Source organism: Fukomys damarensis, unplaced genomic scaffold, assembly GCF_012274545.1.
Source record: "Fukomys damarensis isolate Sample0158 unplaced genomic scaffold, DMR_v1.0_HiC HiC_scaffold_1, whole genome shotgun sequence".
NCBI classification, from domain to species: domain Eukaryota; kingdom Metazoa; phylum Chordata; class Mammalia; order Rodentia; family Bathyergidae; genus Fukomys; species Fukomys damarensis.
Genome location: NW_022900913.1, coordinates 60,414,814 through 60,438,679, shown reverse-complemented (window position 1 = coordinate 60,438,679; position 23,866 = coordinate 60,414,814). Strand labels below are relative to the sequence as shown.

General features: G+C 35.8%; 1 protein-coding gene across 2 annotated transcripts in view; it reads left to right on the top strand.

The window, feature by feature from the left end:
• Ap3b1 (adaptor related protein complex 3 subunit beta 1) overlaps positions 1-23,866 on the top strand; it is a 234,124-nt gene that overhangs the window by 75,097 nt on the left and 135,161 nt on the right. For both annotated transcript variants that reach the window (XM_010619098.1, XM_033761506.1), the window contains exon 8: positions 14,309-14,461. In XM_010619098.1, coding sequence (XP_010617400.1) covers positions 14,309-14,461 — 153 coding nt within the window. The remainder of the gene's footprint in view (positions 1-14,308; positions 14,462-23,866) is intronic.

Here is a 23,866-nt window from a genome sequence, read left to right as displayed (position 1 = left end):
ACTAAATTAAATCAGAACAGTTTTTCTCCAGATAAAGATTATTAGCAAAGAGAGAGAAATTATATAAAGGAACCAAATAGAAATTCTGGACCTGAACATTTCATTGTCTTAAATAAAATACCCATGGGATCAGCAGCAGATTTGATAAAGCACAAAATAAATTGATGAACTTGAGATTATCTTGTCTGAGGACTGTACAGTAAAAAACAGTGAAGTAAAATGAACAGAGCCTAAGAGACCTACAAAGCTTGTAGAACACTGTCAGGTATACTGACACATGTAATAGATATTCCAGAAGGAAAGAAGAAAGAGAAATGGACCGAAGGAATATCTGGAGAAATAAAGATTGAAAACTTTTTTTTGTCTGGTACTGGGGATTGAACTAGTGTCCTTGCACTTGTGAGGCAGGCAGCAGAACCACTGAGCTAAAGCCCCGGCCCATAAACTTTTCAAATTTGATGAAGACACTAATCTACATATTCAAGAAATTCATCAAGTTCCAAGTAAGAAAAATTCCGAGGTTCATACCTAGTTATATTAACACAAAACTGTTGAAAGCCAAGGGCAAAAAAGTCATGTAGATCATGTAGTGGAGAAGTTAGTCACCATTTGCAAAGTATCCACACTAAGATTAACAGCTGGTTTCTTATCAAAAGCTATTGGGTCTAGAAGGCAATGAAGAGATCCATGTTAGAGGTGGTGGTAGAAGAAAAATTGTCAGACAAGAAGTTCATCTCTGGTAAAACTAGCCTTCAAAAATGGAGAAATGAATACATTCCTGTACTGATAAATCATCTGATTTTTTTCATGCATTTCAAATTACATGCAGATATCAGTACACATTGTCCCTGAACACTTCCATATATGCTTGTCATTGAAGTCCTATTTGTTTGATTTTTTTCCTTTTGTTGATTAAACTTTTCATAGTGAAATGCACAAATTAACTTAGAGTGTATAACTGTATATATGTTAATAATATAAACTCTAACGATATGGAATGTTACCATTATCCTTCCCAATTAATCCCTGTACTCCTAGCTCTCAGAGGCAAATAATGTCTTTTTTCCTTTCACTACAGTGTTGAGTTAAAAATCTGAAAAATCTCAGATGTTTCCCTGCTTTTACATAAATTTAAAAGGCATGAGCTGTGCATAGTGTCCCTATGCATACACAGAAGCAGAAATTTGTATTTGTGGACAAAGGAAGACTTGATCTACTTGAGAGTCCATCATAGTATAACTTATCTGCACTCCAGTTCCCTTTTGGGGCAGTGTTTTATAGGTCACTGTCACCTTCATGTATGGGGGATGAGGCTGTGATACAGAAATGGAGCCCTCCTGAATTTTTAATTGGCTTGGCATTTGCAGAGAAGGAATTTTTCTATCAAGATCCTGTCTCTGTGGGGAGAGGAGGAAAATGTCTCTTTTTCCACCCTTTGGAATTTAAATGAATAGGAGATAAATCTTTAAATCCCTCTTTGTTTTCCCCCACATCCAAGGGTCATTCCCATGTACTCAGCTATTAATCCAGGTACTCAAGCAGTCCTGACTGTGCAGAGACATGAATATGATTGTAGAACACAGTTAACTGATACAGTGATTTGTTTAGCTCATTGTAGAAGCTTAAATTAGTGTAAATCTTACTGCATTGTTTTTGATAAACCTTTCTTTGCTCAGCATAATGTATTGGAAATTGATTAATGTTTTCCTTTAAGTAGTTCTTTCATTTTAAATATTTTCAGTATTATTTTGCTGAATAATATTCAATTGCATGAATATACCAAACATTATCCTTTCTTACAACAGAGAATACTTGGGTTCTTTTTCGTCTGTTGTAATAAATCTGTTAATGAAAATTCTGTACACTTCCTTTTGTGGAGCTAGTCTTTCATGCTGAGTCAGTACTTACAGATAGAATTTGGCAGTCATAGAGTAGATATATTTTAATTTTACAAGACCTGCTAGACTTCCAAAGTTGTGCTGTTATTTTTGTCTATAATGTCTGCTATAACGAATTCCTGAGGGGCTGACATTTTTGTTTCATAGCTAGGAAGTTTGGAAATCTAAGATCAAGGTGTTGGCAGGTTTGGTTTCTCCTGAGAGGCCCTGCCCGGTGCTTACAGCTGGCCCTTGCTCTGCTTCCTCATGTGACATTTTCTCTTCCCTCAAGGCTCCTAGGTATCTCTCTGCATGTTCAGATATCCTCCTATTATGTAAGGACAGTGATTAGATTGGACCAGGTCCGACCTTAACAGCCTCACACAAGCTTAAATAGCACATGGTTTCTCTTACATGAGAAACCCAATGTATAAATAAAAAGCAAAGTAAAAAAAAAGATAATAGGGAACAGGGAGATAGATCTTCTGCAGATGAGAAGCTGTTCAAGAGGCGGAAGAGGGGGAAAGGAAGTACGAAGAGTTAAGGTGTGTTATGTACTTGTACCAGCTGCTCATGGTAAATATAATCAAATACTACAAACATGTACTAATAAAGAAAACAGCCTCAGGCCGGGGATTTAGCTCAGCCGTTTGGTGGCCTGCCTTGCAAGTACAAGGACCCGAGTTCAATCCCCGGTACCAAAAAAAACAGTCACACAGATACAGGGACTTAGTGCTTCAGTGTAAGAGTTTTCAAGAGACACAATTCAGACCACAACACTCCTTAAAACAGAGGAATAGGGAATTGATTTCTCCTCACCAACATTTGGTTATGCTGTTGTTATTTATTTTAGTCATTGTGTTTGGTTTACCCTGTATTTCCAAATGAATTCTCTGTGCTATTCTAATAAAGGATTATTTCTGAGATAATTTGGGTTAGAATTTTAAGCCTTTTATCCTAATGGACCTTAGTTAGATGACTGAGATGTTTGGAAAGTCCTTTCAGCTTTATTGTCCCTCCTTTCACACATGCCTGCGTGTATATCCTTTCAGTCTCTGTGTCTCCTTCGGTTTGGCAGTCAGAGCTTACTTGCTTATGCTTGAATCTGACTTTTCTGTATGCCATGGAGCTGTGACCTTGGCTCCCGTGCCTCACATCTGTATGTGGACAGGTTTTCCTCTCTCACAGTGGGTTTGCTGGGTTCTTTTGTAAGTGTGTGCATTCCCTGCTTCACTTAGTACTCTCTAAAGACAACCAGTTCTAACTCTTAGCTTTGTCTTCTGCTGTTGTCTTCATATTATTTTTTAAAGCACTTTGCTTATATTGCTTTTTCTAGTGACTTAAGTGTGTCCATTATTTTAGATATATGAATATTTTGGAATTAATGGAGATTAAATTTTGCCTTTATAAAGTTTTATACTTTTAGAGAGTATTTTATAACTCAAATGTTTCTGGTTTTGCTTGTAACATTTTTTTTTATTGATGTTATTGGTACAATCTAGGTATACAGTACAATTACATTCATCATTGGGATTCTGTACCTTTACATAATAGGTCTTGATTCTCATTTTTCCCCTTGTCCCTGCCCTCCCTTCACCCCCCCTCCCCTCCCAATTTACAAACACTTTATTTCCATTTTTTCAGTTTCTCATATTTTTTTCCTCTCCCTTATTACCTTTCCCCCACCCTTCCCACTTTCCTTACACCTTTAGCCCTTTACTTCCTATTTCACATTATTAATTGTCTCATTAGGATCCTGTGTACTATTATAGTTTTTCACACCAAAGAAACTATTCGGTATTTCAGTTAAAGAAATCTCTGTATGAACATTAAAAATAGGGGATCCTAAAATAAAACTAAAAAGGAAAGTGAAAGTGAAAGAGAAAAGGCAATGATGTAACATCAAAATAATCCTTAATTCTGGAGATGAAAATGGTCCCTGAACATATTTAAATTGCTTCTTGCTCTTATAGTCTTATCTTATTCTTTTCTTCATTATTTAGAGAATACTTTATTAGTTTCTGTAATCAAACCCACGTAGATATGACCTTACATATTTAGTATGATGTGTTACCCCTGTACACATGGAAAAAAAAATAAATTAACATTTGTAGACCAATATGGTTGTCCATTTCTGTACAATACCAAGCCAACACAGTAAATTGGGATGACTTTTTCCAAAGTTGGGAGCACCATTAAAGTTTCACAAGATTCAATTTATATATATGTGTGTGTGTATATGTATATATATGTGTGTGTGTGTGTGTGTGTGTGTGTGTGTGTGTGTGTGTGTGTGTGTGTGTGTATGTGTGTGTGTGTGTGTATATATATATATATATATTTATATATAAAGACTAATAATAGTATGTTATGCATCGATAGCAGCAACAGCTTTTCCAGGTTCTGCAGTCATCTGAACAAAATTATGGACATTCAGCACATTCCATTAAAAACAAAATAAAAAAAAAAAAAAAACAAAGAAAAGAATAATATCCAGACAACAGCAAAGTTCTGTTGCTGTTGTGGTACCTGGCACCATTTTTTCTATTAGCCTCTTAATCATCATCTGGAAAGAGAACATTCTAGAGTAATATCATTAAATGTAGCTCTGATAAAGCACGGTCCCTACTATGTATCATAAAGCAGGTACTAGATATTTTACATTCATAGAGGTATGATACAGTACTGTCCTACATCAATAATACTAGATTCAGTTTTGGTTTGAAATTTACTTTGTCTGCAAATAAGATTGCTACCCCTGTTTTTTTCTGGGCTCCTGTCACATGGAGAATTGTTTTCTATCTTTTCACTTTCAGTCTATGGGCTTCTTTTTGCACTAGGTGTGTTTCTTGTATACAACATATTGTTGGATTTTGCTTCTTATTCCATTTTGCCAGTCTATTTCTCTTGATTGGTGAGTTGAGGCCATTGACATTGCTGGTTATAACTGATATGTACTGACTTATTATTGACATGTTATTGGCCTTTTGTTGACTCTTTTTACTTTTTCACCTTCTCCTTTTAATTTCTTGCCTTGCCTATTTGATTTGCTCTGTTGGGCCTCATGGTGTTGTTGCCTTCATTGTCTTTTTCTAGGATCTTGTTTAGAATTGCTTGTAGTGCTGGTTTGGTATTCATGTAGTTTCTCAGGTGTTCTTTGTCGTGGAAGTGTCTTATTTCCCCATCCATTTTGAAAGAGAGTTTTGCTGGATACATCAGTCTAGGTTGGAGGTTGTTCTCTTTTAGTACTTGAAATATCTCATTCCAGGCTCTCCTTGCCCCAAGGGTTTGTGTTGAAAAGTCTGCTGTGATTCTGATGGGCTTTCCTTTGTATGTGATTTGTTTCTTTTCTCTTACTGCTTGTAGTATTTTGTTCTTCTGTTGGGTTTCTGGGATCTTGATTATTATATGTCTAGGTGTAGATTTTTTTTGATTGTAGCTAGTTGGGGTCCTATATGCCTCAGTTATCTGAATGTCAAATTCTTCCCCTCTGTTTGGGAAGTTTTCTGTCATTAATTCTGCAAACAGCTTTTTTAAGTCATTTGTATTTTCTCCTGCTACTTCATGTATTCCTATCAGTCTTATGTTATTCTTCTTTGCATCATCTAGGAGTTGTTGGATCGATTTCTCATGATCTCTTACTGTTTTTAAGAGACCTCTCTTTTCATGGTCACTGACTGCAATCTTATCTTCTATATCTGAGAGCCTATCTTCGCATTCTTTTATTCTGTTGCGTACACTTTCAATAGAGTGTTTAATCTCCTGGATATCTGTTTGAATCTGTTTTATGGATTCCATTTCTTTCCTATGTTGGGCGTTTATTTTTTCCATTTCTTTCTTATGCTGAGCCTTCATGGCTTCTATCATGGTCCTGAGCTCTTCTATTTTTTTGTCAGTTTCTGCTCTAGAGTCTCGAATCACGACTTCCATTTTGCTCACTATCTCTATGGTTATCTGGGAAATTATTTCTGTTTTGAATTTTTCTAGATCCTGATTGATCTGTTTTGTTACTTCCTGTGCTTTGAGTTCAGGGTGTCCTGGTGGTTCACTATCGGCCTTTTCATCCTCATTTGCCCTACTGTTTGCCATTGGTGAACTGGAAGTCTGTCCTCGTGTCTTACTTAAGTGTTTTCTCATTTTAATTTTTGTTGTCGGACTGTCCTTGGTTTAATCTCTGAATTATCACCCAAATCTTCCTGATATAGTTGCACCCTAGCTTCTGTGTCTCTAATGACCCACAGACATTCTCATCTTCATAACATCAGAGAAAACAGCTCATCAAATCAACAGCAATGTTTTACCCCAATTGATACAATCAGCAACACATTAAGATCAAGCACAACTTGGACACTGACCACCTGTGGTAGTCACTAGTCTATCACCCTTAAATCATTTGAATTAAATTGAAATCAAGAAGCAGTCCAGAACATGTCTGCAGTAAGCAAAATTTTCAGTATAGTATATTTACCATTTAATGGCTCAGACAGAGCGAGGATGCAAGACCCCTGATCTCAGTTAGCTGATTGCTGAACCCCATGACGCTGACTGACCTCGGGCTGCAAGGCCCAGATTGAGTTCCCCATCCTTTTGAATGGTTGAACTCTGCAACGTTCTATTACAGGTTTCCCACGCCCTTTCTTTAAAGATGTTCAAAATTTGGAACTCAGAAAAATACCCTTGATGACCACCTCTGTCTTGCAGAGTGGGTCCAAAGACTTGCACAGTCAGGAGGTCTGAGAGTATCGGGGGGGAGCTTATGGGGGTTCAGGGGCGCCGGGCGGCTACCTTCCCAGCGCTTGAGCGATGGCGGCTGGCTCTGGAGCAGGCGTGGTTCTCCTTCCCGTGGTGGATTGGGGCGGCCTATCTTCCCGGCGCTTGAGCAATGGAGGCTGGCTCGGGAGCAGCGTGGTTCTCCTTCCCGCGGTGGATCGGGTTCGGGCTACCTTCCCGGTGCTTGAGCCATGGCGGCTCTGTAACATTTTTAATTAATTAATGTTTTTTGGAGTTCTAGTTGCCTGCTCTAAGTTTACTTAGGGTAGAGATGCACACAGATGCACACACACATTCTAAGTACTCATGTTATCTGAGTGATTAAAAAAACTTTACTGATTTATCCACTTTCTAGAATTTTTATGTGTTGTAAAAACTCTGCTTTATGCTGTTTATTTTTCTGCCCTAAAGGAGAATTAACTTTATTAATTTCAGTTCAAGACACATTTACTTTCCTCTCTCTAATATAATCTCTATTTTAGGGGTTGTGGTAAGAAAAGAATGAATATATGTTGATTCGTGATTAATTCTACTTAGAATACTTTTAATTTTGTTTTATGATTAATGATTGACTGAGAACCACTCAAAAATACATTCAACTTAACAAAAAGCAGTACTTTATCTTTTACCACCAGATTAATTAATTCTCAAATAATTAGAACCCTTATTTCTTTATCTTTTTTTTTTGGTACCAGGGATTGAACTCGGGCCCTTGCGCTTCCAAGGTAGGCACTGGAACCACGGAGCTAAATCCCAGGCCCAGAACACTTATTTTTTTCTTTTTGGTACCAGGATTAAACTTGGGTCTTTGGGCTTGCGAAGCAGGCACTGGAACAACTGAGCTAAATACCCGGCAGAACCCTTATTTCTTATGTCTTGGAACCCTTAGACCTAGGTTCAGTATGTGCCATGACTTTTTTTTTTCTTTTCAGGGAAATTTGAAACTGCAAAATGTTTTGTAGATCCTCCAGATTTCTCAGTTATAAAGTTTGGCTGCATTCAGAAAGCATGTTTCTTACACACTAGATCTGAACCTATAGTCAAAAGAAATGAAAAAGGTTGTGGGCAATTGAACACTGCAAATTTTCATGGTGGCTCAACACAAAGTTACAGTGCACAGGTGTTTCCATAATTGTGATGTATTGGGGAGAATCAGTGTGCAGTGGTCCTCAAACCCACATTTCACCTATGTGGTATAGAGCTTACTGGGCTGTGGTATGAAACGTGTAAAGTGAACAGCATAGCAATTTCCTCACAAAGGAAAAGAAAAAATTTCTTCACATTACTTTACAAAGCTTGTAGTATTTTACATATATCTGAGATTTGGGGAAGGAATTGTCATCTTTGTCTTTGTCATGGTCTTTGTCTTTTTCCTCTTTTCTTTTTTCCTCTTCTTCCTCTTCCTTTTCTTCTTCTTCAGAATAAAAAGTTTTGCTAGGCCAGTGTGAGCTACATCCCCAATCCTAATTCTCTTGATCTTTTTAAATTTTAATGAGCTTATAATATTTTCACATATTGTGCCTTTGGTGTTGTATCTAAAAGTTGCTATACCCCAATTCATTTAGATGTTTTTCTATCCATTAGAAGTTTATTGGTCTCTTTGTTTTTAAAGTTACTGAATGTTTGCCATACATAGTAGTTATATTTAAATATATATGCCAGGGATTTAGCTCAGTGGTTCTGCCACCTGCCTCAAAAGCACAAGGTTCTGAGTTTGATCTCTGGTACCAAAAAAAAAAAAAGCTATATTTGTTGTGAAGAATTGGACATGTATATAAAATAACTTGATCACTTTTGATTTCTTTTTCCTTCCTTTCCCAGGGTCCATTTTGAAAGGGTGCTAATGCCAGTCATGACCTTTTACTTCCCAAAGTCCCCATGCAATACCATCACACTGGGAGTTAGGACTTTAATATATGAATTTTAGGGGGACATTCAATTCGTAATACAGTTTCTTTTATTCATGTCAGATTACCCTTATTTTCTTGATTCCTTGTATGTTTTTAGTGTCTTTGTTTCTCTTGGTTTGTATCACATTATTAAGTTTTTAAATATACATTTTAAAACATTTAAGTGGAGATATATACAGAAAAGTACAGTTTCAAAAGTAAATGGCTGTATGAATTTGCACAAACTGAATACACCTGTGAAACAAGTACCCGGATCACAAAACAGAAGTTACCTGTATAATTCAGAGGCCCTGCTCTTGCCATCTTCTGTTTAATATCCTTCTTTCCTTCCAAATGGAAACAATATCCTGACATTTAATACCACCATTTCCTTCCTTATAAATGATTGAACTACTTGAAGTTTTGGGTGGTAGATGTTGTTTTGCATGTGGAATGTTACTAGGTAAGGGAATCAGCAATTTGTGTTCATGTAGTTAACTCCATTTTGGACTGAGATGATTCAAAGGTTTTGGGTTTGGTTTTTGTTTTTGTTTTTTTTTTTTTTGGTTCCCAGGGATCGAACTGAGGATCTTGTGCTTATGAGGTAGGTATGTTACCACTGAACTAAATCCTCGGCCCGATTCAAAGCTGAATCTTAATCTGATCATCTCTACCTACTGGAATATAGGCTCTCCAGTATTTAAGCCAAAACGTAGAAGAGTTAGCAGGATTATGCTTTTTGGGAGATATACAGTTTTTGTTTCTGTAGTTTGGTTTATTAGCTGAAAAACTACTCAGCACTTCATCTATTCCCATTCATCTTATGTAATTAATACGTGCTTTTTAGAGGAAAGCAGTTCCTGGTGCCGGTCATATTTCTAGGTTTACACATTCTGGTCTTGCTTGTGTAATTTATCACTATTCTTTTAGTTTTCTAATACTTTAAAACAGATAGGTTTTGTATTTTTTGCCTGCTTTTCTTGTTCTCACTGAAAGGGTTGTTCCAAATTGCTTATTAACCTTTTGTGGAAATAGAAGGGTATAATCGTGTATTGCCTGTTTTAAATCTGGAGTGTGTAGCTTCCTTTACACTCTATAACTGGCCGTGGCTGAAGTTGTTTCAGTGTGAGTTCTCCAAGCACTTTAAAGTTCAAATGAAGTAACTGTATAAGAGCCTCATAATAAACTTACAAATCCTCAGATATGAGTCAGTCTTTTGTCTAAGAGGTAATTTGGGGGGAAAACTTTTCTTCATATTTGGAATTAGGATTCAAAGTATTTTCTATTATGTGGCTTCTAGAAAGTTTCTTAATAAAATAAGTGGTAATAACTACCATTTTTTTTGTTGTTGTTGTTTTTGGTTTTTGAGACACAGTCTCACTATGCAGTTGAGACTGACCTGGAACTTACTATGTAGCCCAGACTGGTCTTGAACTCACAGAAGTCCTCCTGCCTCAGCCTTCTGAGTGCTGGGATTACTGGCGTGCACCTCCACACCGGGCTCTACCATTTGAATATTTAATTTGTAATCGATAGTAAGTGCTTGCATAACCTTCTTTAAACTAATTCAATCTCTGTAGACACCTTTATGATTTAGATACTGCTTTTCTTATCTTTTACAGAAAGTAAATCAAGACAAGGCAAAGTAGAGTAATAAGTTACAGAGCCAACCTTGATAGTGAACCAGTGTGTCCTAGTACATATCTAGCATCTATTCTGTTTGGGTTAATATGTATTCTGAGTAGTTGAAAACCTGAGAAGACATAGTCCATAGTAATTACAATTCAGGTGTGTTATTGTGAATTGGTTCTTGTCTTTCGTGGAAACATGATTCACTTCATTAGCCTCATAAAAATAGCAACCAATTACTTAATCAGTTATATTTTTTCTCATTTGATCTTAGCATATGTAGAAGGTCCAGATATACAGCTAGTAACTAAGAAAGCCAGATCTAAAAACTTAGGCCATCTTGTTCTTGTTCCAGTAGAACCAAATTGAAATTTCTTTTTCTTTTTTTTTTTTTTAATTTTGGTGTGGAGGAGTGAACTTGGGTCCTTGTGCTTGCGAGGCAGACAGCAGAACCACTGAGCTAAATTAAATCCCTGTCCCAGAAATTTCTTAAAAGGTCTTCATAGAATATTTTCTGAGGGGAATAGGTCCTTAGTGAATAATAGATATCAACAATTTTAGCTATCAACAGTATGTTCTTTAGTTTTGTTATCTCACAATGTGATTACTAAAATTTTAAATGTTATTTCAAATTATCTTTTTTAGGAAATTATACTTTATATAATATTAAATCTGAATTTATAGAAATTTTCTTAATAGCTATATAAGATCTTTCACTCTTATATGAGAAAGATACTAATGACAGAAGTTAGTCATTGAAACATTTTATTTTATTTTTTAATTGAGGTTTTTGGTACACTTTAGGTATACAGTACAGTTACATTCATTATTGGGATCTTGTACCTTTACATGACAGATCTTGATTCTCATTTTTTCCCTTGTCCCTGCCCTCCCTTCACCCCCTCCTCCCCTTTCCATTTACAAACACTTTATTTCCATTTTTTCATTTTCTCATTTTTTTTCTTCACTCGTATGGGAAAGATACTAATGAAAGAAAATTAGTTATTGAAACATTTTATTAAAATTACTAATTCCTTCTGGGAAGTTGGTGTGTGTACTTAACATATCTTAATTCGTTTTTTCATTTCCTATCCCTTCCTCTCCCTCCTCTACACATCTCTTGGTCCTCTTCTTTTTTGGTATATAATGTAAATCCCCATGTGAAGTTAGTGCCTGTACATAACACATTTAGATTCCTTTTTTCATCCCTTTTCCCACCCTTCCTCTCTGCTCCCTCCATCTTTTGATACCTTCTTATTAGCCATCTTTTATTTTGCTCTTCCTTTATATGAGTTTCTCACAGCGGAGAAACCATGTAATATTTAAACTAGTGTGTCTAGTTTATCTTACTCAATATTATGGTCTCAAGATACTCCATTTTCCTACAAATGTCTTAAGTTTATTTTTCTTTATGGCTTTGACACTACTCCAGAAAAGCACTGTGCGTGCGTGTGTGTGTGTGTGTGTGTGTGTGTGTGTGTATGTGCTGCCATTTCATTACTGCCAGGTCGTGGTAGAAGTCTGCATTAATCACTAGCCTTCCACTAACATCTCAGGGGATTGTGCTACTTGTTACCACAGAGGATTTCTGGCTCCCAACTAAGTCCTTTTCTGATAGCCCTTTTACTGGAGGGATAGAAGTTCTTCATTACTGTACCACTTTGTACTACCTGACATTATAGTGGTGACAGAAATGTGTCCTTGTTCCTATGCAGTGTGGTGTTGTAAGTCCTAAGTGTCTCTGGATATCCTCTGACACCATTACCATGAGAAGTGGTAAGGTCACCTTGTTGGTGGTGGGCTTGGAAATCCAAGCTCTCTAGTTGGTCTCCACTGACACTGTAAAGATTCCTTGTTATTTCCTAGAAGGTATGAGAATCCTGATCCCATCCTAGCTTTTTGTGACAGTTACTACATTCTAAGAATAGTAGGGGTCTTGGATCCCCATCTCAGCCTTTACTGGTGGGGCTGGGGTGGGACTGAAGTGCTTTTTTCTCACGTTGGCTATACTAGAGTGGTTATTTCTGGGTTTTCTGTTGTGCTAGACTGTCCTTTGTTAGTCCTTTGGCTATAGAGTGCAGGTGTGGTGGGCAGGTGGGGTAGGGTAATCTGTGTTTGCTGCCAGCTTCTGCAGCACTCTGATACATGAGGTAAAACAGAAAAGCCAGGGAAGTCCCTGTTGTATCATTCAATAGTTTTGAGGACCCTGTCCAGTCTTTTTTCTTTTCTTTGCTGTTCAGACTCTTATATTAGTTGTATTTCTAGTTGTACTTAATGGGGAGAAATGGAAAATCACTTCTGCCCTACCTTCCCAGAATCAACGAATACAGTAGTCTCCCCTCATCCATGATGTCATTTTTTGACATTGCAGTTAACTGTAGTCTGAAAATAGGAAATGGAAAATTCCAGAAATAATTCTTAAGTTCTAAATTGTGGATTATTCTATATAATGTGATGAAATCACTTACTCTCTTCTCTCCTGCCTAGGATATGACTCATTCCTTTGTTCAACTTATCCATGCTGTGTAGCAATTCCTCATTATTATCCTAAAGGGATGTGTTCCAGGACCCTGTGCATGCCTGAAACTGCAGATAGCACTGAAACACTGCCATGCTCTTTCTTACATGTACACATGTGTGGTAGAGTTTAATTATAAATTAGGGAAATAGAGATTAACAATAATTTAACTGTAGTTCCTGGAACTCAGCATAAAATTATTTTTCTCTGCTTACTCACTTAAGAACTTTGGCCCCTTCACTCACTAGAAACACTTTATGAATTTGTTTGCCAGCATCACTACTTTTGTAATTTGGGGCTGTGATGAAATAAAATAAAGGTTCCTTGAACATAGGCAATGTGCAGTACTGTGATGGTTGGTCTGATAACGGGGATGGTCCTAAGGTGACTATGACCTATGGGTGATAGTTGATATGCTGGACTGGGTCAGGCGGGGCTGGATGGTGCATGGTTTCCTTGTGCTAATAGGAATGATGCACAATTTAAAAACTATAAACTATTTATTTCTGGGATTTTCTTTTCATGTTTTTGAGCCTCTGATTGTCTTTGATAACTGAAGCTTCAGAAAAAAATTATGGGGAAGGAAACTGCTGTGTCTTTCAGATTCTTGCTAACAAAAACTACCTCTAGAGCAGTGTCCAGCCTGTGGTCTACTTTTTTTGTTGTTGTTGTTGTTGTTGAGTAAAGAACTCTCTTTGGCCACATATAAAATACATAGTATAGTTAATGTATATAGGGAACAAAACTTCCTTTTTAAAATTTTTTAATTTTACCATTTTTTAAAAAGAGGGAAGGAAAGGCAGCCTGCCAATTTGACATGCCTGCCAGATTATACATAGATATTATACTCTGTGTGTTTTTTGCTGGTGTGTTTTGAGGCTAAGTAAAAGCCTGTTGGCAAAGATAATAACAAATTCAGAACAAAAACTTAGAAGCAATTCCTATGGGTATTTATATGTCCCAAACCTTTACTTTTCCTGGCAATTCAGGGACTGTCTTAATCACTAGTTTTTACCTGTCAGGCTTTATTATGATTTGTTTTAACAAAGCTCTACTTTGATCTCTTTGATATAGTTACAGAGTGACTGACAGTTATGGAAAGAGTTTTCAGTTTGCAGTTATTCTCATAGGTCTTTGTGGACTCTAATTCCTTCTGAACTGTGGGTTAGGGATTTTTTTTTTAATACTGGAAATCACACTCAGGGCCACATGCTTGCCAAGCAGGCGCTGCATCACTGCGTTACATCCCTGGCCCCTTTGTAGGGACTTAATAGTCAATGATTTGTTATGTATTGGTTCACTTTTTTTTTTTCCCCCTCAGTACTAGGGATTGAACTCAGGACCTTGAATTTGTGAGACAGATACGGCGCCATTTAGCTAAAACCCTAGGCCCTAGTGATTGGTTATATAACATAGTAGAAGCATCTGTAGCATGAAATGGTGGTTACTGTGTTATAGCATGAGAAAAATCAAAGTCTTTATCTCATGTAGGTTATATAGTATTTTTAAATTGCCCCAAGAGTAAAATGTTACTGCAAAATTTTTAAAGAACATTTTCTTTGACTATAGTATTGGAGCTGTTCAAGATCTGAACTACTGTTGGTATTGGATTTTTTTCCTTGCAGGATGATGGTCTAGAGGACAATGAAAAGAGTTTCTATGAATCTGATGATGAACAGAAGGAAAAGACTGACAAAAAGAAGCCCTACACCATGGACCCAGACCACAGACTCTTAATTAGAAATACAAAACCTTTGCTTCAGAGCAGGAATGCAGCGGTATGTGAGTCTTTATGAGAAATAATTCACAGGTTTTTAAAGAGCAGTGGTTAAAAGTATGTAAATTCAGTAAAAAGATCTGAATGTGACAGTGGAGCATTTATTTTTTTTACATACCAAACACATATGATGGACAGTTGGAAATGCAGTGTGGATAAAAGGTTGAGATGAAGAGACCGAATTTCTCTGGGAGTAATACCTAAATGTATTTCAGCTTCCAGTGTTTCTAGGTATGCAAAATTAGACTTTGATGTGAATACCTTGTTTGGTACTTGGCTTAATCGACTTCAACTACATTTTTGTGGTTTTGTTTATTGGCTTTTCTGAAGACACACTCAATTGTTTCTAGATTGACTGGATTATCTTTGCCTATGGAAGAACCATGTGTATTTCTCAGTTACCGTGTCAGGGTTGATTTTTACTAGATCTAGTGGTCATGTTTCTGTCTACTGCTAGAACTTTTAGGAGACAAAAATATAACAAAAATAATGCCTTACAAGTAAGGTTAAATGATAGTAATTAAAAATAATCTTTATTTGGGTCCTTAGTTTTTCTAGCATATTTTTTACTTTAACCTTTTGTGATTTAATGTACATATTCAGCACATTAGACAGTACAGACTAGAAAAATGAAAAAAATCAAAATACATCCTTATCACTTAGTGACCAGTTTTAATATGTAAGTACATTTTTAAAGATCTTTTTTTCTGCTTAAATGTACATATATTCATATATATAAATTAACTAATTTATTTAGAGACAGAGTCTCACTATATAGTTCAGGCTGGCTTTGAACTCACTGCATAGCCCACGCTGGCCTTGAACTTGTGGCCATCCTCTGCCTCAGCCTCCCAAGTGCTGGGATTACAGACATGCTACCATGCCTGGCTGCATGTTTTTTAAACCGAGATAAAAGAAACATTGTATACAGTTTTGTTTCGTTTTGTTTTGTTTGAGAAAGGGTCTCACTATGTAGTTGAGACTGACCTGGAACTCACTGTGTGGCCCAGGCTGGTCTCGAACTCACAGTGATCCTCCTGCCTCAGCCTCCTGAGTTGCTGGGATTACAGGTGTGCGCCACCACACCCAGCTTTTTGTACACAGTGTTTTTTAACCCTCTTTGTTTCTCACCTATTTCAATAAAATTTCATCTCAGTTCATAACAGTTTATCTTCAGTTATCCTTTTCAGATAATTTATCAAAGCCAGTACCTTATGTGTTATTTGTGGATGTCATATGTTTGAAATTCTCTGAAGTTTTTCTGGACTTGGCTGGTTGTTTCTTTTATAGTCAATTAATTTATTACTTTATACCCTATGTTTCATATATACTGGAATTTATATTGAGGCTTGGCAGATTATGTTAAGCACTTTCTTCAAAATTTAGACTTTTGATTTTTTTTTTTAAGAGGAGGAGAAATTTTTTGAGAGAAAGAAAACTTCTGTCTAAGAGAGACAGATGGGGAACCGGAAAGTGGGTTGCCCCAGGTTTTTGATTCTTGAGAATTTAGAACTTAGAGTTTTATATATCTTAGTTCTTAGCCGAAATTTTTATCTTATGTGTAATAATATAGTTTCCAAATTATTATTCTGTACCCATATCATGACTCTTATTTCATGAATGTTATAAAATTTGTTTGTGTTTTATTGTGCTCCAGCTTAGCTAGGTGACTGTAATTTACCTCCTAAAACTCTTTTGTTATTATTGAATCACTATTGTATATATAAAAGTTTCAGTTTGTCTTGGAAATTGACTTTATATTTCAAAGACTGATGTTCTTGAATGGTGAAACAAATACAGTTTGCACTTTTGAGTTTCCTACTTATTTGATTTTTGTACCAAATAAAGGAAGTTTAATTTTTCTCGGTATAGTTTGTTTCTCACTCCCTCCATTTCTCTTCTCATTTGAACATTTTCTTCCTATTTTTCAATGTCTGTTACACATTTTGGTCTTTATTTACATTTTCAGTTTTTCACACCAGAGAAGCAATGTGGTACTTAACTGTGTGTGTCCAATTTATCTGACTGTAGTCTCAAAGTTCACTTATTTAGATATAAATGTCTCAAGCTTATCCTTCTTTATGTCAGAGTAGTATTCTACTGTATAAAAAAAAACTACATCTTCTTTATCTATTTGGTGAGCATTTGGGCTGCCTCCAAGATTTAGCTACTAAACTGTGCTGCTATAAACATGGTTGTACATATTTCGCTGTGGTATGATGCTTTTAGTTCTTTCAAGAAGACATCAGGAAGAGGAATAGCTAGTCTACTGGGACCTCTAGTTTTAGTTTTTGAGGAATCTCCACACTGATTTCCACAGTGGTTGTACCAGTCTACACTCCCACCAAATACGGAGAATTGTCTTTTTTTCCCCACAGCCCTGCCAGGATTTGTTACTGCTTGATTTCTTGATAATAGCCATTCTTTCTGGAGTGACATGAAGTCTCTGCATTGTTTTAATTTGCATTCTCTAATGACCAATGGTGTTGAACATATTTTCATATATTTATTTGCTGTTTCTACTTCTTCATCTGAGAAGCATCTGTTTATTTCAAGTGCCTAATTTTGGATTGGGTCGTTGGATTTGGGAGATCTGATGATTTTGAATTCTTTATATATTCTAGATATTAGTCCTTTGAGGAAAAACTGGCAAAAATTTTTGCCACACTGGATTTTCACTCTGTTGGTGGTTTTTCTTGCTGTGCAAATGCTTTTTAATAAGATGAGATCCCAGTTATTAATTCTTTGTGATAGTTTTTGTGCAATCAGAGTTTTGTTCATAAAGTCTGCCTTCACCAATGTCTTCAAGAGTTCTACCTATTCTCTCTTCCAGTAGATTTAGTATTTCTGTTTTAACATTTAGATCTTTGATCCATTTTGATTTTAGTTTAGTGCATGGTAAAAGAAAAGTGTGTAGGTTTAATCTCTGGCATGTGTAAAGCCAGTTTGTTAGCACCATTTCTTAAAGAGGCTTTCTTTCAGGGTAGGTGTTTGACTCCTCTGTCAAAGATAAGGTGGCTAAGTTATGTTTGAAGTTGTTTTTGCATCTTCAAATCTGTTCCATTGATCCTTGGATCTGTTTCTTTGCCAGTACCATGCTGTTTTTAATGACAGTAGCTTTGTACTATAATTTCAAGTTGGGTGTTGTGAGGCCTCCTGACTTGACTTTGTTGCCCAGAATTGCTTTTGCTATTCCAGGACTCTTCTGATTCCAAATGAATTTTAGGATCATTTTCTTGAATTCTATGAGATATGCTATAGATATTTTGACTGGGATTATATTAAATCTGTATAACAATATTGGAAGTATAGCTATTTTCACTATATTGGTTTTTCCTATACAAAAACAAGGGATATGTTTTTATTTTCTGAAATCCTCTTCAATCTCCTTTTTCAGAGTATTGTAGTTTTCAATATAAAGGTCTTTTACTTCCTTTGTTAGATTGATTTCTAGGTTTTTTTAATGCCATTGTGGAAAGTATTATTTCCCTAATTCTCATTGTTTGTTATTTTTTGTACATGAATGTGTTAATTTCTGAGTGTTCATTTTGTATCCAGCTACACTACTGAATTTGGTTATCAGATGTAGAGATCTTTTAGTGGAGATTTTATGGTCTTCTATGTGGAGTATCATGTCATCTGCAAATGGTAATTTAACTTGTTCCTTTCCTGTCTTTATTTTATTCCTTCTTTTTGTCTGATTGTTCTGGCTAATGAATTCAGAACTGTATTGGATAAGAGTGGTGACAGTGGACATACTTGTTGTGTTACTAATTTTAGAGTGAGACCTTTCGGTTTTTGTCCATTTAGTATGAAGTTGGGTGTTGTTTTTTTATAGATGGCTTTTGTCAAATTGAGATAAAAACCATCCATTCCAAGTTTTTGTTTTATTATGAATGGGTATTGGACTTTATCAAATGCTTTTTCTGTATCTGTTTAGAAGATCGTATAATTTTTGTCATTGGCATTGTTAATGTGGTGTATTACATGTATTGATTTGCATATGTTTTGTTTTTGTGGTACCGGGGATGGAACTCTGGTTCTTGCGCTTGCAAGGCAGGCTGCAGAACCACTGAGCCAAATCCCTGGCCCTTATATGCATATATTGAACTATCCCTGCCTCTCTGGAATGAATCATACTTGGTCATGGTGTATAAGTATCTTATTGAGGATTTTTGTGTCTGTGTTTATTAGGGATATTGGCCTATAGTTCTTCTATTGGTTGGATCCTTCTGTAGTTTTGGTATTAAGGTAATGCTTGCTTACAGGAATGAATTTGGGAGGATTGCTTCCCTTTCAGTTTCATTAAATAGTTTAAGAAGTAGCAGCACTAGGTCTTCTCTCAATTTCTTGTAGAATTCATCAGTGAATCATCAGAGCGTGGGCCTTTCTTCATTGGTACATTTTACTTTTTTTTTGGTACCAGGGATCGAGCTCGGGTCCTTACGCTTGTGAGACAGGCAGTGGAACCACTGAGCTAAATCCCCAGTCTTCATTGATACATTTTAAGTTACATCTTTAATTTCATTGACTGACAGTTGGGTTATTTCAAATTTTTATATATTGGTTCTGCTTTGCTAATTCATGTTTTCAGGAATCTGTCCATTTCTGGATTTCCATCTTATTAGACTACAGATTCTTGAAGTAGATATTTATGATCTTCATGATTTCTGCAGGGTCTGTTGTAATTTCACCATTTTCATTCCTAACTAAATGAATTTGAGTCTTTCTTTTGATAAGGTTACCTAAGGGTTTGTCTATTTAATATAAAATTTCAGAGAACCAACTCTGATTCATTGGTTCTTTGTATTGTTTTCTGTGTCACCATTGCATTAATTTCTGCTCTGATCTTTATAATTATTTCCTTGCATGAACTTTGGGCTTGACTTGGTCTTTTCTAGAAGCTGAGGTTCAATATTAGGTTGTTTATTTGAGTACATCTTTTTCTGATTTGGGAATTCACTGCTGTAAATTTCCCTTGTAGGCTGCTTTCATTACATCCATAATTTCTGGTATGTTGTATTGTCATTATCATTTAAATGTAGAAACTGTCTAATTTCTTCTTTAATCCACGATTCATTGGTTGTTCAGTATGGTGTTAAATTTCCATGTGTTTATGAAGTTCTTGTGGTTTCTTTTGCCATTAATTTCTAATTTCATTGCACTATGATCTGGTGATATACGTGGGATAATTTCCATTTCTTTGTATTTACTTAAGCACGTGCTGTTAGCTTATATGTAGTCTATTTTGGAGAATGTCTCATGCAGTTGAGAAGAATGTGTGTTCTGATGTTGTGGGGTGGAACACTGTAGATATCTATTAAATCCATTTGTTAAAAAGTTTAGTTCAGTTCTGATATTTCTGTGTTGATTTTTCATCCAGTTGATCTGTCTATATGTGACAGTAGGGTATTGATGTCGACCATTGCAATTATATGAATGCTTACTTGATTTTTCATGTTTGTTAATGTTTGTTTTATATAGTTGTGTTGTGCCGGTATTTGATATATGTATATGTGTGTGTATGTGTATATATCTAGATATATATCTATATAGGTATATGTATTTATGATTGTTATCTCTTCCTCTTGGATTGTTCCCTTTACAAGTATGTAGTGACCTTCTTTGTCTCTGTCTTTTTTTTTTAAAGTAGTGAAATTATATTTATTTCTGAAGTTATTTTAACTGTTTAACTTTTGGTACAATATAAATACTAAACTGGACTAAAAATTATTTATGGACTGAAAACTTTGTAGAAACAATAGAATATAGTGTCAGTTTTCAAGGAATCTTTAGCAGTTGGAGATTGGGACTAGCTTACTTTCTTTTTTTTTTTTTAATTTAAATTGAATTTATTGGTACATTCTAGGTAGACAGTACTGTTACATTCATTACTGGGATCTTGTACCTTTATATCCCAGGTCTTGGTTCTCATTTTTTCCCCTTGTCCCCACCCTCCCTTCACCCTCTCCTCCAATTCCCACCATCAAACACTTTAATTCCATTTTTATATTTTCTCATATTTTTTTCCATTTCCCTTGTTCCCCTTTCCCTATCCTTCTCACTGTCCCTACACCTTTGGTCCTTTTCTTCCTATTTCACGTTGCTAATTGTCCTGTTAGGATCTTGAGTACTATTTTAGTTTTTCACACCAGAGAAACTATTCGGTATTTGCATATGTGTGACTTATTTATTTCACTTAGGAGTATATCCTCAAAATGTACCCATTTACCTATGAATGAATCTACTTTCTTGTTTTTTATGGCTGAGTAGTATTCCATCTTATAGAAAAACCACACCTTCTTTATTCAGTTTCCAACTGATGGGCAGATGGGCTGTTTCCAAGTTTTAGCTATTACAAACTGTGCTGCTATAAACATGGGTGCACATATATTACCGTGGTATGATTCTTTTAATTCTTTTGGAAAGATACCCAACAGAGGGATGACTGGGTCAAATGGAACCTCTAATCCTAGTTCTTTGAGGTATCTCCATATTGATTTCCACAGTGGTTGCACCAGTCTGCACTCCCACCAACAATGGAGAAGGGTTTCTTTCTCCCCACAACCCCGCCAACATTTGTTATAGTGTGATTTCTTGATAGGTGCCATTCTTTGTGGGGTGAGGTGGAATCTCAGTGTTGTTTTCATCTGCATCTCTTGAATGACCAGTGATGTGGAGCATTTTTTCATATATTTACTTGCTGCTTTTATTTCTTTGTTTGAGAAATGTCTGTTCATTTCAGATGCCCATTTTTGAATTGGGTCTTTATATTTGGGGGGGCTGTTTATTTTGAGTTCTTTATACATTCTAGATAATAGTCCTTTATCTGAGGAGCAGCTGGTAAAAAGTTTTTCCCACATTGTAGGTTGTCTCTTAGTTCTGCTGATGGTTTCTTTTGCAGTGTAGAAGCTTTTCAATAAGATGAGATCCCAGTTGTTGATTCTTTCTGCTAGTTCCCATGCTACTGAGGATTTGTTCATAAAGTCTTTTCCTATGCCAATGTCTTCCAGAGTTCTGCCTAACTTATCTTCCAGCAAGTTTTTGTTTTTATGTTTAGATCTTTAATCCACTTGGATTTTAATTTAGTGCATGGTGACAGATAAGGGTCTAGTTTTAATCTTTTGCAGGTTGAGATTCAGTTTTTCCAACACCATTTATTAAAGAGGCTATCTTTCTTCCAGTGGGGACTGTCAGCTCCTTTGTCAAAGATGATGTAGCTGAGTGCATCTGGAGTTGTTTTTGTGTCTTCCAATCTGTTCCACTGATCCTCTTTGTCTCTTCTTAATCAGTCTTCACTTGAAGTCCACTTTGTCTGCAAATAGAATAGCTACCCCTGCTTTTTTCCGGGTTTTTGCCTCATGGAATACTGTTTTCCAGTATTATCTTTCAGTCTATGAATTTCTTTTTGAATCACATGTTTCTCATATGCAGAATATTGTTGGATTTTGTTTCTTGATACATTTTGCCCATGTGTTTCTTTTTATTTGTGAATTGAGACCTTTTACATTGATGCTTTTAATAGATATGTATGGAATTATCCTTGTCATATTATTTTCCTGTTATTAGTTCCTTTTTTTTTAACCCTCTCTGTAATTGCTTGCTTTGCCTTGTGGATTCATTCTGTTGGGTGTTCATGGAGTTGTCCTTCAGAACATTTTGGAGTGCTGGTGCGATGGTCATGAATTTCTTCTGGCATTCTTTGTTTTGAAAGTATCTTATTTCTCCATCAATTTTGAAAAATAGTTTAGTGGGGTAAAACATTATGCATTGGAGGTTGTTTTTTATTAGAACTTGAATTACCATCTCTCCTTGACTTCAGAGTTTGTGTTAAGAAGTCTGCTGCAATTCTGATGGGCTTTCCTTTATAAGTGATTTGTTTCTTTTCTCTAAGAGCTTTCAGTATTATGTTCTTGTATTGAATTTCTGGAATCTTTTGTATTGTATGCCTTGGTGTAGATTTTTATTTTTATTATGGCTAATTGGAGTTTTATATGCCTCACTTATCTGTATTTCAAATTCTTTTTCCATGCTTAGGACGTTTTCTGCCATTACTTCTGTGAACAGGTTTTTTAATGATGTTTGACTTCGGCTTTTTCATTGACTTGATCAATCTTATGTTATTCTCTTTTATGTCATCTAGCAGATGTTGGATTGATTTTTCATGGTCCTTTGGTATTTTTAAGAAATCTTTCTTTTCATAGTCACTAATTGAAGTCCTGTGGTCTATATCTGATATCCTGTCTTCACATTGGCTCATTCTTCTGCATATACTTTCCATGAAAGTTTTAATCTTTTGAATATCTGTTTGAATCTATGGAATGCAATTCTTTCCTATATTGGTTATTCATGGATGTCATCATTTTATTAAGATCCTCTAGTTTTTTTTAATCTCTATCTGCTCTAGAGTCATTAACCATGTCTTTCATTGCAGTCAGCATCTCTGTAGTTATCTGAGAAGCTATTTCTGTTCTAATTTTTTTCTAGAGCCTTATTTAGCTGTTTTGTTACTTCCACTTTTACCACTTCAAAATCCAGGTGGACGGGTTTCAACTTACTCTATCTCATTGTTCTTTGGGTTTGCCTTTGGTGAGCTGAAAGTTTGGGGTTATATCTTGCTTAAGTGTCTTCTCATCTTCTATTTTTTTTTTTTAGTTTAATTCCTGTGTTATGTTTATAAATTGTGTATGGCAAGTGCTTTCTTGCTATTATTTAAAACCCTTGGGAAATGAGTACTTCTCAGAGATATCTTCCAGGTGTAGCTGGTTTGGGGGTTTGAATCTGTTGCAAGATCCTATCTCTTCAATTTATTGGGAATGAGAAATTGCTGCCCATTTTGCCTAGCCCCTGGTTCCTTGGCACTGCCTATTATATTGTTTATAACCTTTAGGCAGTGTCAGTCTTGGCATACTAGGAAGAACAACTAATCAGAAAAATTATGTCACTTTGACTAAAGTAGTACAGTCAGCATTAACAGTAGCATGAAACACAGCCTAGAAAATTGTGGTAACTATTAATTTGTTACCTTTAACAATATGAACTAGATTTGTGGTTATATAACAAAATCTAAAACCAGAAAATTGTATACAGTTGATATGTCCTCAATATGGTGGTTTTACCCTCAGGGGAGAAAATTTAAAAGGGATTGGAGGAAAAAATAGAGAAATAGAAGAAGAGGAAGAGATTAGTAGCAAGGCTGGAGGACAAAGGAAGATTATACAAACTTTGGGAAACTGGTCATGAAGACACAAGGGAAAGGGAGAAGAAAGACTTAAAAATAGCAATAGAACAAAGTAAGGACAACAACAAAAAAGTAGAAACAATGTTCATACTTATATAAAAAGAAGAGCAAACAATCCAATAAAAAGCAAAGAAAAAAAGTCCACTTCAAGGCATGTCTCTACTG